This window comes from Spea bombifrons, chromosome 2, assembly GCF_027358695.1.
Source record: "Spea bombifrons isolate aSpeBom1 chromosome 2, aSpeBom1.2.pri, whole genome shotgun sequence".
NCBI lineage: Eukaryota > Metazoa > Chordata > Amphibia > Anura > Pelobatidae > Spea > Spea bombifrons.
This window is the reverse complement of record NC_071088.1, coordinates 48,823,950-48,838,137: the sequence shown is the minus strand read 5'-3', so window position 1 is coordinate 48,838,137 and position 14,188 is coordinate 48,823,950. Positions and strand designations below refer to the sequence as shown.

At 43.6% G+C, this 14,188-nt stretch overlaps 1 protein-coding gene and 1 pseudogene across 5 annotated transcripts in view; both read right to left on the bottom strand.

Moving 5' to 3' along the window:
- Nucleotides 1–14,188, bottom strand: part of ANKS1A (ankyrin repeat and sterile alpha motif domain containing 1A) — an 85,203-nt gene that overhangs the window by 58,705 nt on the left and 12,310 nt on the right. For 3 of the 5 annotated variants that reach the window (XM_053457845.1, XM_053457848.1, XM_053457846.1), the window contains exons 2-4: nucleotides 6,214–6,294; nucleotides 5,714–5,870; nucleotides 646–699 (exon numbers count right to left, since the gene is read on the bottom strand). In XM_053457845.1, the coding sequence (XP_053313820.1) occupies nucleotides 646–699; nucleotides 5,714–5,870; nucleotides 6,214–6,294 (292 nt within the window). The remainder of the gene's footprint in view (nucleotides 1–645; nucleotides 700–5,713; nucleotides 5,871–6,213; nucleotides 6,295–14,188) is intronic. The other 2 variants (XM_053457847.1, XM_053457849.1) reach the window with 1 other exon arrangement.
- On the bottom strand, nucleotides 11,846–11,962 carry LOC128480709 (uncharacterized; annotated as a pseudogene).

Genomic DNA, 14,188 nt, shown 5'->3' with positions numbered 1-14,188 from the left:
TGCCTCAAAATTGTCATCCAAGTAGACAATGTTAATGAAAACGCATATAGAAGTCACACTATAGATATGTCGAGAAGGTGAGGGGGGGATACAAGGAAGCAAATGACAGTTCAATAACATGCCATCTTCATGAGATGGTAGAGAAAATTAGTCTGTAAAAGAAGATACATTAAATTTACATAAAGTAAGGTCTATACTCAGGGAAGCAGGGTTTCCTCTACCATTTTAGTGAACCTCAGTTTTGTTGATGTAGTATGTAATAGTGTTTAAAAGTAAGGTTTGTCAAGTGATGTGGAAATGGTTTATAACAAATGTTATCTAAAACTGGTATGTCACTTCTTAAAGAAAAACAAAGACATTTCACGTGCTGTAGTGATTATTGTACATTATATTCTGTTTGACGGATCAAATATAAGATTCATTTAAAACCAAGAGGTAATGAATTGGGGAAAATACTTGCTCTCTTACATGCATCTGAAACTGCAAGCAACATAAGCAATGCAGTGACAGAAGCAATAATGTGGCATAAAGGCTCAGGGTACAAAATTCCACAGGTAGTATAAAGGGGATATATAGGGGACTCGCGCTACAGAGGTGCAGAGCTTGTCATTCAAAACACACTTATGTGGAAAGGGGCGTACACACCTTAGCATTCACATAAGGATGGAAGGGGCCGTATTTTTTCATCTCTTGAAAATTCTATAAAAAAAAGCAAGAAAAAAAAAAAGATGGGATAAAAATCAAAGCACATGAAGTTAAAAAATTAGTAAGCTTAACAGTAATATATGAACAATATGTGTGTCAATTCTTGTGTCTGTACCCAAAAATTTGTATCAACGTGTTTTAGGTAAAGTAGTCCATGAAGTCATTAACAACACCCAATAGGTGTATGAATAAGGCTCTGTTCCTGAGAGGGAGAGAGGAGATCTCAACTAGATTCTGCTCAGCTACTCCCATATAAAAGGTAAAACTAATGGGAATACCAGACTTACATGACTTGTAAGAGCTGCACAGAACTAAACTGTTGGGCAAATTCATCTCTCAGAGGTTTACTGTAGAGGACTGCATTGGGAGGCGGGTCCCGCAGTCTTTCTGGGGCTGTGGGCGGGAGGGGGCGGTCCCGGTAATCCCGCAAGGCTGCCTTCTCGTTGCTCCATTACAGTGTCTCCTATCTTGCTCTGCCCAGGAACAAGGTGGAGTCACGTGATGTGACGTCACTTCCGGTGACTCTGCCTTGTTCCTGGGCGGAGCAAGAGAAGAGACGCTGTGAGGGAACAACTCGAGGGCAGCCTTGCGGGACTGCGCGGGAAATCAGGTAAGGAGACGGGCGTGATTGGCCACAAATGTGGCGGGAGCGGGCGGGATTGGCCACAAATGTGGCGGGAGCAGAAAAGCCACATTGCGGGAGCGGGATTAAAAAAGCAGTCCCACACAGGGCTCTAGTTTACTGTGCCTAGAGATACATTATATACAAACTATGTGGTATGTTTATATTGTCTATGAGAAAAAACAACATGTGAAGTATATCAACGGTTAGAAGCTAGTGAACTTTGTTCAGTTTTTCAGACTGTGAACATGAAGAACGCAATTCTTTAAATCTACAGGATGCTTAAAAACTGAATTGGGATTGCTCAAAATGCTCTGGAAAAATACCCATCTTATATTCGAGGTCGTCCTATAAATCAGACCTCAAATAAAAGGTCTGACTACAAGACTAAGATCCAAATCCCTGCAGGATTCCTGTGGATCCTCCTCTCTGGCAGCCAGTGGACGTCTGTGCGACGCACGCAGACAACCTCCGCTGCTGCTGGCACTTATGTTTTATATAACGCCATCAAATTCCGTAGCTTCTGCCGGGGCTTCTATAACTGAGCGCCGGCAGAAAACCTCCGCTATTACTCAACACTTCCACTGGGACTTCTATGACGGAGCACTGGTGTGACGTGATCTTTCGTTGCTCAGTCACAGAAGCCCCGGCGGAGGTCCCGGGGAACAGCGGTGGTTGTCTGCGTGCATTCCGCAGACGTCATCGGCTGCCCCACTTGATACCAGGGAGTCTGGAGCACGGAGGACAAGTCTAGGGATACATTAGTAAGTCGGGGGGCATTTAGGTAAATAGGGGGAATAAGGCATATCTCGGGATGGCAGAATAGCAAGCTCCACAGGTTGGCAAAGAGAAGGACACACAAAAAAAAAAAAAATAAAAAAGCTTTTTCTCAACCAGTTTTTATTAACTATGAAAAAACAGTTTACATATGAATACTTACTAGTAAAACTTTTCTTATAGTGTAGTCTTATATTCAAGCTTTTTTTCTAAATTAATATTCAAATTTTGGGGGTCTTCTTATAATCAGGGTCGTCCTCTAATCGAGCAAATACGGTAATTAGCTGATCATTCTTACCACACTATTTACTTTAATAGTCAACAATGTCAACAAAGCCTATCAAACATCTGGCAATTCTGCTGGGAGATTAGCAAAGCCACGTAAGTCTTAAATAGACAGTCAAGTTAAGAATAGAATAATGAACAAATCCCAAAATGACTTGCCAGAAATTTATACGAATAAAATATTATGGTCCATATTTGCTTTTAATCTACTGAAATGGTCCTTGACCACTGGCGGAACTACCGGGGTCGCGACTGCGACTGGGCCCTGGAGTTCTGCCAGTCAGGGGGGCCCAAGGGGTGCTGAGCGCTTGCTGAAAACGACCGCTCGGCACCTCTTGGGCCCCCCTGACTGACAGAAATCCAGGACTCCTCTGCTCCCTGCCGCTGCTTCCGTCATATGCCGGCGCTCAGCAGTGAAGCGCCGTCACCCGAGACAAACGCCTCACGTTCCCAACGCAGGAGTTGACGGTAAGTGACCTACAAAGGGGGGTAGGGAGGGAGTGGGTAGATCGTTAGAAGGGGGGGGTAGGGAGGGAGTGGGTAGATCGTGAGAAAGGGGGGTAGGGAGGGAGAGGGTAGATCGTGAGAAAGGGGGGTAGGGAGGGAGATCGTGAGAAAGGGATAGATGGGTTGGGGGGGCCCCTTAACAGATTCTTGCACCGGGGCCCTGAGGTTTCTAGTTACGCCCCTGTCCTTGACCCTACCAAAGAACCCACTTCACAACCTTAGGATTTACTATTACGATTAGTAAAACAAGGCCCAAATGAACCACAAGGCGGAACAGCAGATTTTGAGGATTCAGAATCAGCAGTGAAGCCTTCCTGCCAATGTAAGGGAAATCAAGTTGTCTGTATGGGCTCACCTAAACAAATTTTTTGCAGTTTTAGAGAGGTTATATGCTGCAAAGAGGCATAATGCTAGTTTAGTATTAGATAATTTTGTGGATCACTTAAGCAGATCTGATGATGCTGGATCCCCAGTTAAGAAGAGTCTCATTGCTCCGGGTAGTAATCCTAATGCTTATATGGAGCGGGCCCCTGCAACTGGCTTTTGGCCAGATCCTTTTTGAAAGGGTTTTTTAATTTTTTTTCCCTTATTAACCACTTCCAAAGTCGATTTGCTGAAGTGCCTACACCCAGAGAGTAATATGCATAGATGAATTAATTAAGCATAAAAGCAGGTTGGGATTTAAAATATATATCCCCTCAGAACGCTGCAGGTATGGTATACAGTTTTACAAATAGTGTGAGAGTGGTAGTGGGTAGATGCATAGCTTCTGGGTATATGCAAACAAAACCTCCAGCATGTCACACCAGGTCACTCAGACCACCTAGACATAGGTGGAAAAATAGTGTAGGACCTTTTAATGAACAAAGGGCACCACTTGTATGCAGATAATTAGTATACAAGTTTTCCAGTGTTCAAGCTGCTGTCTTGTATGGATACTGCGGCTTGTGGTACCATTAGAGAAAAAAAAAATGTTCCCATAACTTAGTGATACAAAAGTAATAAAGCGGGCCTTTCTTAGCTTTGAGTCAAGAGGAGCCATTGATAGTAAAATTTAGAGACAGGAAGGATGTATGTATGTATGTATGTATGTATGCTGACCACCATTCACAATAAAAGAGCGGTGCCCGTTTCTGTCCAGGGCAAAGTGAATGTCTTTAGGAAGGCACCCTGTCTTAAGGCCTATATCAGGCATATAGAGAGAGAGTTGATTTGGCAGATCAACTTTTGAAGCCATGCCCCTCATGAGGAAGACTGATGCAATGATGCAATATGCAACCCCTTATTAAATTTTTAAAAAGGCAAAGACCACCAACATCATAGTTTCAAATGGGGTAGTTAGAAGTTTAGAGCAAGATGATCCTGACCCATCAGTAAATCTTGCAAGAAGTGGGGCAACACATTTCCCTCCAAGGTTCTCTCCAACTTCCAACAAAATTAAAAACATGGTGCAGTGTATGCTACGCCCAAGGATACCAGAACATATTTTACAGTCCTGATTATATTGAAATATAACATGAAGCAGTAAATTCCAAAATGAACATGGGAGTTTAAATTTGGTGCATCTAAACTGAGATGTGCTATAAAGACTTTTTAAGGGGGGGCAGTTTGCAGTTGTATACATGGTTTATTCATTGCACCTGTTCAATTGCTTGTTTATACAATTGGCTAATAAGCCAATCACATGGCAGCAACTCAATGCATTTAGGCATATAGACATGGTCAAGACAACTTGCTGAAGTTCAAACCAAGCATCAGAACGGCGAAGAAAGGGGATTTAGGCTACTTTGAATGTGGCAGAAACTGCTGATTCCTAGGATTTTCACGCACAACCATCCCTAGGGTTTACAGAGAAGCGGTAGTTGTGTGGATGAAAATGCCTTGTTGATGTCAGAGGAGAATAGGCAGACTGGTTCGAGATGACAGAAAGGCAACAGTAATTCAAATAACCACTCCTTACAACTAGGTATGCAGAATGTATTATAAGACAACATGTCAAACTTTGAAGCAGATGGGCTACAGCAACAGGAGACCTTACCAGGTGCCACTCCTGTCAGCTAAGACCAGGAAACTGATGCTACCATTTTCACAGGCTCACCAAAATTGGACAATGGAAGACTGGAAGAACATTGTCTGGTCTGATGACTCTCCGTTCCAGCTGAAACATTCAGGTAGCAGGGTCAGACTTTGGCGTAAACAACATGAAAGCATGGATCCATCCTGCTATGCGTCAACTTTTTAGGCTTGTGGTGGTTTAATGGCGTGGGGGATATTTTCTTGGTACACTTTGGGCCCCTTAGTACCAATTAAGCAACATTTAAACGCAACAGCCAGTATTGTTGCTGACCATGTCCATCCCTTTATGACCACAGTGTGCCCATCTTCTGATGGCAACTACCAGCAGGAGCTCACATCATCTCAAACTGGTTTCTTTAACATGACAATGAGTTCACTGTATCCCAATGGCCTCCACAGTCACCAGAACTCAATCCAATAGAGCACCTTTGGGATGTGGTGGGACGGGAGATTCGCATCATGGATGTGCAGCCGACAAATCTGCAGCAACTGCGTGATGTCATCATGTCCATATTGTTGTGATTTAAAGGTTTCATGAATGTGCATTTTATACATATATGTACCAGAATAAGAACAAGAACCAATTGCACTGAGTTCACAAATTCTGAAGAGCAAAGACACAGGAAAGAAAAAAAAAGCACACAAGGGCTAAGCATAATTTACACACACACACACACGTATGCATTTCATTCATACTGCTACGACTGGATATTAAACTTGCAGTGGCCAGTGGAATAGTACCTGCTCATTAACCTTTGCATGTGATGGCCCATGGTGGATAAGAAGCCGAACAATCTGAGCATCTCCTTTCCAAGCCGCAAGATGCAGAGGGAAGCAACCCTTACTGTCTGCAATATTTGTTACTGCCTCATTCCTCAAAAGAGCCTCAACAACATCCCTGTGAACATAAAAAGTAATAAGCCACACATTATAAAAGCCCCACAATTCTCATATACCAAACTTCATCTCACCCACTAGGGATGCATTCATGTTCAAAACATTCACTTCATAAAATAGTATGGGAATTTAAACATGCATTAGTATGAGCAAAAAGCTATACTAAACAAAAAGGGGATATATCAGTTAGTAAGGAAAAATATAAAATAACGAGATTACCAAATTCTATAATAAATCAGCAGTAGTCAAATCTGAAAGGCGATTACATAGAACGGCCTTACAATCTGGTATAACTTTTATTTGATACTGAGAAAAATAAAAATAGTATTTAAATAACTGCTTACTTGTGTCCATTGAGAGAAGCATGGTGCAAAGGAGTATATCCTGAGTTGTCTATACAATTCACATTGGGACCTCTCCAGATGCTGTAAAAATGGCATAAAACTATGAGCGGAGGACCAATTAATGAAACATTAAGAACAGCAACATTCAAAATGTATGTCTATTTCCCACAATGCGGTAAGGAGCAGGTTACCTCAAACTATGTACCATAATCCAACTAAATGCATACCATCCACTATTTGTCCCTCAAGCAAAAATACTGTATGCCAGGTACACCATAAGACATTTTTCCCACTAGCAGCAGCAACAAGCAGATAAACCATCCTTCCAACCTGCCAATGTCCCATTAGTCATTTAATAGTTTAAAAATTAGATTCCACTGTACAGTTATCCATCAGCAGCTTAACCAAGTATATACAGTTTTTTTGTTTGTTTTTTTTTACAGTCAAAGATAGAAACAGTTACTTATGTAATTACATAAAACAGGGCTCGACAAATCCCAGGCGCAAGGTCACCATGGCGACTGAGAACTTGGCGCCTAGGTTTTTGTCAGCCTGTTACATCCCCCAAAAAATGCCCCCACATCGCCACAATCGTGGTGATCGCAGGGGAGCTGCTGCTGTCTCCCCACGGAGTGATTCTGTAGGCTGAACCGCAATTGCCGGCAGACCAGCAATTGGCTTTTCATCTGCCACAGATAGCTTCAGGGAAGGGGGTTGTGTATTGATTGGGTCCCCATACAAGTGTGGGGACCTGACACAACATCCCCCTGCTGCCTGATCGCTCTATGAGAGCGACAGTGCAGCGTTAATCCCTTCAATGGCGCTTAGTGGTTAATACCAGTTTTATACGGGGCTCTGCTGCAGCAACAGCAAAAACGAGCCCCTACAATCCCTTTGATCACTCCTACAGGAGTGATCAAAGAGACTCCTCCCACCAGATGCCGGTCTACCGTCTGCGTCTCAGCTTCCAGAGGCAGCTTCAGGGACAGGGGGAGAGGGATCTTCAGTCTCCACATGAGTGTGGAGACCAGTCCCCAACCCTCCCCTGCTGCCTGATCGTTCCATGAGCGCGATAGTGCAGCGTTAACCCCTTCAATGCCACAATTGTGCATGACACATTCGCAGCATTGCAGGGGTTAACATTTGCGCACCCCCCCCCCCAAAAAAAAAAACCAGCAGTGACCTGAAAGTCCAGGGTGCTTCCAGGTCAAATGCTGTGAGTTTAGTAAGTGGGCTGATGATGATCAGATCACTCCTGACCAACTGTTAGTTTTAAACAAATCCTGGTTCCTACCTTTTTAGCTGGCGTCTAGATTCACAACACATTTGTCAAGCCCTGACATAAAAACAATAATTTCTTACCGTAAATTTTCTTTGTCCTAGTATAGTGGCAGTACGTATGGGTTGTTCTTTCCCCTTAGGACAAGTTCTGAAAGACCAATCAAAAAGTAAACTCCTCCCCTCTTACCCATAAATGCCGGCAAACTGGAAGAGTCCTCAGTAATAACAAGAAATACTACTCATTCCAACGTATAAGGGAGGGAACTACGTACTGCCACTATACTAGGAAAAAGAAAATTTACGGTAAGAAATTATTGTTTTTTCCTGCGTATAGTGGCAGTACGTATGGGATATACCAAGATCCGTCACATGGGTGGGATAGAGGCATTGACCGCTTGAAAAACATGAAGGCCAAAGGCAGCTTCCGAATCTGCAGAAAGGTCCAGCCTATAATGACCAACATAAGTATTCCATGAAGACCAGGTTGCCGCTTTGGAAATTTCTTCTGGGAAAGCCAAGGCCTTAGCTGCCCAGGAATCGGACATAGCTCTAGTAGAGTGCAGTCAGTGCACCTCAATAGATGATACATACACTTTACCGGATACAGATTGTGTTATACACTGTAAAAAATACACAAATCATAAGCATTACTCCACAATGGTCATTTGGGTGTCGCTGAGCATTGGGATACACGATTTAGCACGATACACAATAAATTGATGCTGTTGGAAATGCTTGTGTTGCTCATGTCTGACACACATTGCAAAATGTTTTGACCCTTTACAAGCTCAGAGTACGTAAAGCGACAAACAACGTTATCCACTTTACAGGATACATAGGCTAAACAAATAGTATCATCAAGCCATCTAGCCAGAGTAGATGTGGAAACCTCCTGGGCCGCAGATTTCCCATGAAACTGAAGAAACAGGTGGTCTGGCGCACGAACTGTTGCCGTACGTTGTAAATAGACATGAAGAGCTCTTTCAACATTAAAAGAGTGCCACATGATCTCTTCTGGAGAAGAAGGATTAGGAAAAAAAAGGTGGGCAACACTAAAGACTGGTTAATGTTAGTCTGCGACAAGACTTCCGGGAGGAAAAAACGGTCGGAGATGCAGAACGACTTCAGCCTGATGAAAGACAATGAACTCACTGGATGACTAGAGAGCCAGAATAATAGCCTTGCAAAAAACGCCTAAAAAAAAAAAAAAAAAAAGGGATCCGAGGCCAAGACCAAAGCAAGAAGTGACCGGGGGCGGACACTTGTCTCTTCAAGGTAGCCACCTGAAGACCTGCGTTAAACCCCTCTCGAGAAACTGCACGATGACTGGAATGGAAGGAGGATAGCTACCGAACTCTTGATCCTGGCACCATTCTTTACGAATTTAACCACCGACCGGCCATAGCACCGTGAATACCTTCTCCTGTAGAATCAGCCTTCCAGCACCCATACCGTTAAGCGAAACATCTGGATGGTGTGTATATGGACATTGCGGTTTCCCAGTAGATCTGGAGGTACTGGAAGTTCCCAAGAACAAATCGTCATCTGGAGCAGGTCCGAGAACCAGCCCCAGAATGGCCAGAAAGAAAGGATTGCAAGCACCCTGGCTTTGTCCTTCTTGATCTTCTGGATACGCAGGATCAGAGCTACCGTGGAAACACATAGGCTAAGTTGATTTGCCATATCGCTGTTAGCCCGTCTAGAAAATGAGAATAGTCTATTTGTAGAGAAACGCAAAAAGAGGGGTTTCCTGTTTTGTCTTGTAGCCATAAGATCAACTTCTGTACGCCCAAACTTGACGGACAACCTGTCGAAAAATAACCGGGCTCAGAGACCACTCTGTCTGAGCATATCTTCCCCTGCTCAGGTCATCTGCCAGTGTATTAAAGGCCCCCTGATAAGACATGCCGATAGATCTCTCAGATGATTATGGGCCCATATCAAAAAATAAATAAATAATCTCCGAACAGAAACATTGAAGCTTTCAAGCCCTTGTGCCTCCTTGTCTGTTGAGGTAAGCTACTACAGTCGCATTGTCTGACTGAAGTTTACGTGGGGGAACATAATCCACAATTTGAACACCTTAAGGGCTAGAAAAACTGCATTCAGTTCCCTTTAGTTGTATGACTGGCTAGGCTCTTCTGGAGACAATCTTCTTTGGGCTCTGTGGAACCAAAGGTGAGCACCCCAACCTGTCTTTGGCGCGTCTGTTGCGACAATGGACCAGTCTGCTGGTTGAAACAAAGCCATCAATTGAGCTGTAGGAGAACCACTCTTGATCTTAGAATTTAACTCCTCTTGAGACCTGGCCAGCTGGAAAGGATCTGCCACTGAAGTGGCCTCATTCTTGACCGGGCCCATCTTACTGCTGGGATATTAGAGGTTAAAAACCCCAGGAGACTCATTGCTTTCCTGATTATGCAAATCAGATATCGTTGCAGATGGTTTGATCCGTGTAAACTTCTGAGAAGAAAAGTGCAAAAAGAGGGATACAGAGTCCACAATGCAACCTAGGAAATTGATTCTCCTGGATGGAGTAAGATTAGATATTACTAAGTTTATGATCCATCCGTGTTGTTCTAAAAAGGCTATTGAAGTCTTCAGCTGGTGATTTAGTTGACTTGGAAAGGATGCCTTGAGAAGTCAGTCGTTGACATACGGGATGACAGCTAAACTGTCTCAACTGCGCCACTAGGGGACAGAGAAGCTCTGTGAAGACTAGAGGAGCGGTAGTCAAACCGAAAAGAATAGATTTGAGATGAAAATGCTTCAGGCCATTCTTTGTTCTTATAGCAAATCTCAGGCACTTCCTGGAACTTACTACCATAGGGACGTGTAGATACGCATCTTTAGGTGTATAGTGACCATGAAATCTCCTTCTCTGAGGATGATGGAAACCGATATAATGGCTTCCATTCTTTAAATCGGAAAAAATAAATACATAAAAATTAGAGAATACACTCCTCTCCAGTGATGTTCCGAGGGCATTTGTTCCTTCACTAACAACTAAAACACTGCTGCCGACAAAACTTGTTCTCACTTTTTGTAAGATAAGAGGAACACAGGAAGTGGACGCGAGGAAGAGCGAAAAACCCTGATCTTGTAGACTACAAAAACTATTTGTCTATACCACTTCGTTATTCATGTGTTTTCCGTAGACTAAAACCATGCTTTCTGAAAGTGTAGCAGGCGACCCCCTGCTCTCTTGCCTTCCAAAGGCCTTCCCTGTTCAAACAGCAGGTCGCATAAGTCTGCTTTAGAGGCTGTATCCCTTTTTCCATATATCAACAGGGCTTGATAACAGCTGCTCCCGTTGAAGCCGCTTTACTCTGAACGCAGCTGCCTGAAACATTCTCCTAACGGCTGTTTCGGCTCTCTCATCCATAGCGTCTCCGAGTCCCGCTATCTCACCTACAGGAAGTGCGGTTTACTTGCACCTCTACCTTTGGAAGCTCTTGCCATTAAATATCTTCTTAAAACATGAAATTTCTTAAAAATAAAAGCTTGATTGCCGGGTTATACCACTCCCTCTGCATCAATTCCACTAATTCGGGAGGAACAGGGGAGACCCTACTTAGTTGCTCTCGGTTGCAACTGAAGAACGCAGTTAACTTATTTAATAAACTTGTCATAAGATGAGCGAGAGCATTCCCCTGAAGAACGGTCAGACAATGCCGTCTTTAATGCCTTTTGCAGGTGACTCAGGTGCAGGAGATTTAGCCGCATCTTTAAATGCTCAAAAGGTCTGGGATAAATTATCTTGGAACCAGCATTCGAATGAATGCATGTCTTTTTGCTTTTCTTTTGCCAAGATGTCCGCAGCACACTATTGGGAAGTCTATTATACTGTAGCCGTCCAGTTACATTCTGCACAGGCTAGATATCTAGCTTTAGAAGCAGCTATTAGCAGGAGGAGCAGGTTTGTCCGTTTCTGGAGACGAAGGGTTAAATTTAGCTAAAACCCAATTAAAACCAATGCAAAACAACCGTGTGGACTCTAGTGGTCAGTAAGGTTTCCACAGCTTAAAATAGGCTGCCAAAGCCTCATAAAAATTAACCGTCCCGCGCATGCTCAGATCGAGCTTCAGGATCACAAAGGAACGAATAGCCACCCGGGCGTTCGTTCCGCACAGCTGCACAGGCTCCTCCTCTGTAACCAAAAAAGGATAGAGTGAACGCTGCCTCTGTAAGCCCGTTACGAGGCGCGCAGCACGGAACTTCCACCCCGGAAGTTTTAAACCCCCCACAATCCAATGCAAGGCAACCGTGTGGGGGCTTGGTGACACGGGAACCTGACCTGACGCACACTCTTGTGGTCAGTCAGGTTTGCACAGCTTAAATAGGCTGCCAAATCCTACAACACCTGGTATTCCCAGGCGGTCTCCCATCCAGGTACTAACCAGGCCCACCCTGTTCAGCTTCTGAGATCAGAGGAGATAAGCGCTTTCAGGGTGGTATGGCTGTAGGTAATCAGAATTGGCGCCATAAAAACGATCCGACCCGCGCATGCTCAGATTGCGCTGCAGGATCACAGTGGAACGAATAGCCACCCGGGCGTGCGTTCCACACAGCTGCACAGGCTCCTTCTCTGGAACCAAAAAGGATAGAGTGAACGCTGCCTCTGTAAGCCAGTTACGAGGCGCGCAGCACGGAACTTCCACCCGGGAAATTTAAACCGCAGCCAAACACTCACCCCCCAGGCAACAACCCGTGTGCCGCACCATCAGAAGAATCCACGAAGCTGTTCACCCTACGAGGGACAAGAAAGAACTGAGGACTCTTCCAGTTTGCCGGCATTTATGGGTAAGAGGGGAGGAGTTTACTTTTTGATTGGTCTTTCAGAAGCTTGTCCTAAGGGGAAAGAACAACCCATACGTACTGCCACTATACGCAGGAAAAATACACAGTACAACAATTACACACACAGCAAAAAAACATTTAGTTCCATGAGAGTAAAACAGTGGTATTGAGGTAGTATAGGAGGAATAGGGCAAAGAGATTTGACAAGTCCAAGGGCTGAGGGGTCAGGAGAGTAAAGAGTGGGGATTAAATCGGTTTGCTACCTTATAGGTGTATCGGTACCGCCATAAAAAGGTGAGGTACATCTCCCTGCTGCTGCTTGGGAGATTAGGGTTTCTGATGGGGTCCCATGGACAAAACCGCAGAAATTTCTGTAAGATTTATCATTTTTTTTCAAAGTTTAGCCATCGCTATGACAAACCGTTTTGGCACTCCTTCATGAGGGAAAGTAGGAATGGACTGTGTTTAGGAGGGGACATTATGATTGCTAGATAGAAGTAGCCAATAAATAGGGGAGGGTGGCCTTATTGATAGCTATAGCTGTGACAGATGGGTCCAAGAAACTCTGGGAGACTTTTCACTCTGGTCAATCAGCATTTACAAAAGGAACGGGTAAGCAGTAGATTTAAGTGTGCTGATTCAATTTTAACTTGTCAGTAGCAGTAGGAGAGTTTAGTCGTGTGGCTGGATATGAGTCTGTCAGCACCTGGCCTATACCCTGCCCCTGCACCTCAATTCTCTAACATACTCTGGGGATTTGTTTCCTTATATGGGGAGGAATCCGCCTTTTGGCTGGATGTGTGCCCCTAAATGCTCTAACTTACTGTGGTGGATCAATTTTTTTTCCCTCATATAAGGAGGGGATTCAGTCTTGTGGCTAGATGCTAGCCTCCCAGTACCTGCCCATACTTCGCCTCTGAATGGCATTTTTTACTCTGGGGGATCTATTCTTTTTAAGACCTTGGAGGGGACTCTGTCTGTCTGCCAGTGCCTCTGTAGCACAATCTCCTTCCTTACTACAAGGGATAAATTCTTTAAATGTTTTTCTAATTTTGGGGAAAATTCAGTGTCATGTACCATGGGGCTGGATGTGTCTGTCTGCTAGTGTCTACCCTACTACTACTACTACCGCTGCCAAATCGCTTTTAGAAATGAATCAAAATGGCACAATCCTTGAGAAATTCAGTCCCATAGAATGCTGGATGTATCCATTGGTACATTGCTACTGCAATGCAAAAAAGCAAGACTGAATCTCTTCGTAAACCTTGAGATGGTGCTGCTATAGTTGAAAGGAGAGTCCTTACCCTTTGGAAACAGCCACCTTAGGTTGATTTGCATAAAAAAAAAAAAAAAAAAAAAAAAACGAACTTTGTCCAAACAGAACAGTCAAAAAACAGTTTCCGAAAAGAACAAGGCAAAAACATAACTAAAATTTGGTGTGGGCATACCAAACACAGAAAACGGGACTCGATTAAATAAACGTATGGTACAAATATGTTTAACCCCTTAATGACTGTTTCTTACTCGTAACATATTGTGGGACAATGGCTCTTTTAACATTTTTCAGTGTTTAGCTGTGATTTTCTTCTCTAGCATTTCGTGCTCCCACATTATATATCAGGGGTGTCCAAGTTTTTTCCGTGGTGGCCCACATCATCAGAATTGTATACGTGCGAGGGCCGCACTCATTTTTCACTGTAATTTTTAGCCTTTAATAAAATATGCAGATTAAATAAAGTAAATGACACAAAACCTTTACTTTTCCTCTCATTGATTTCTGGGCCTAGAAAGTTTTGTGACTACAAATTCAGGATTCTGGACAAGTAAAAATGAAAAAGTTCTATTTATTCTAGGGATGCATCAATATGAAAATTCTGGACCAAAACCGAAAATT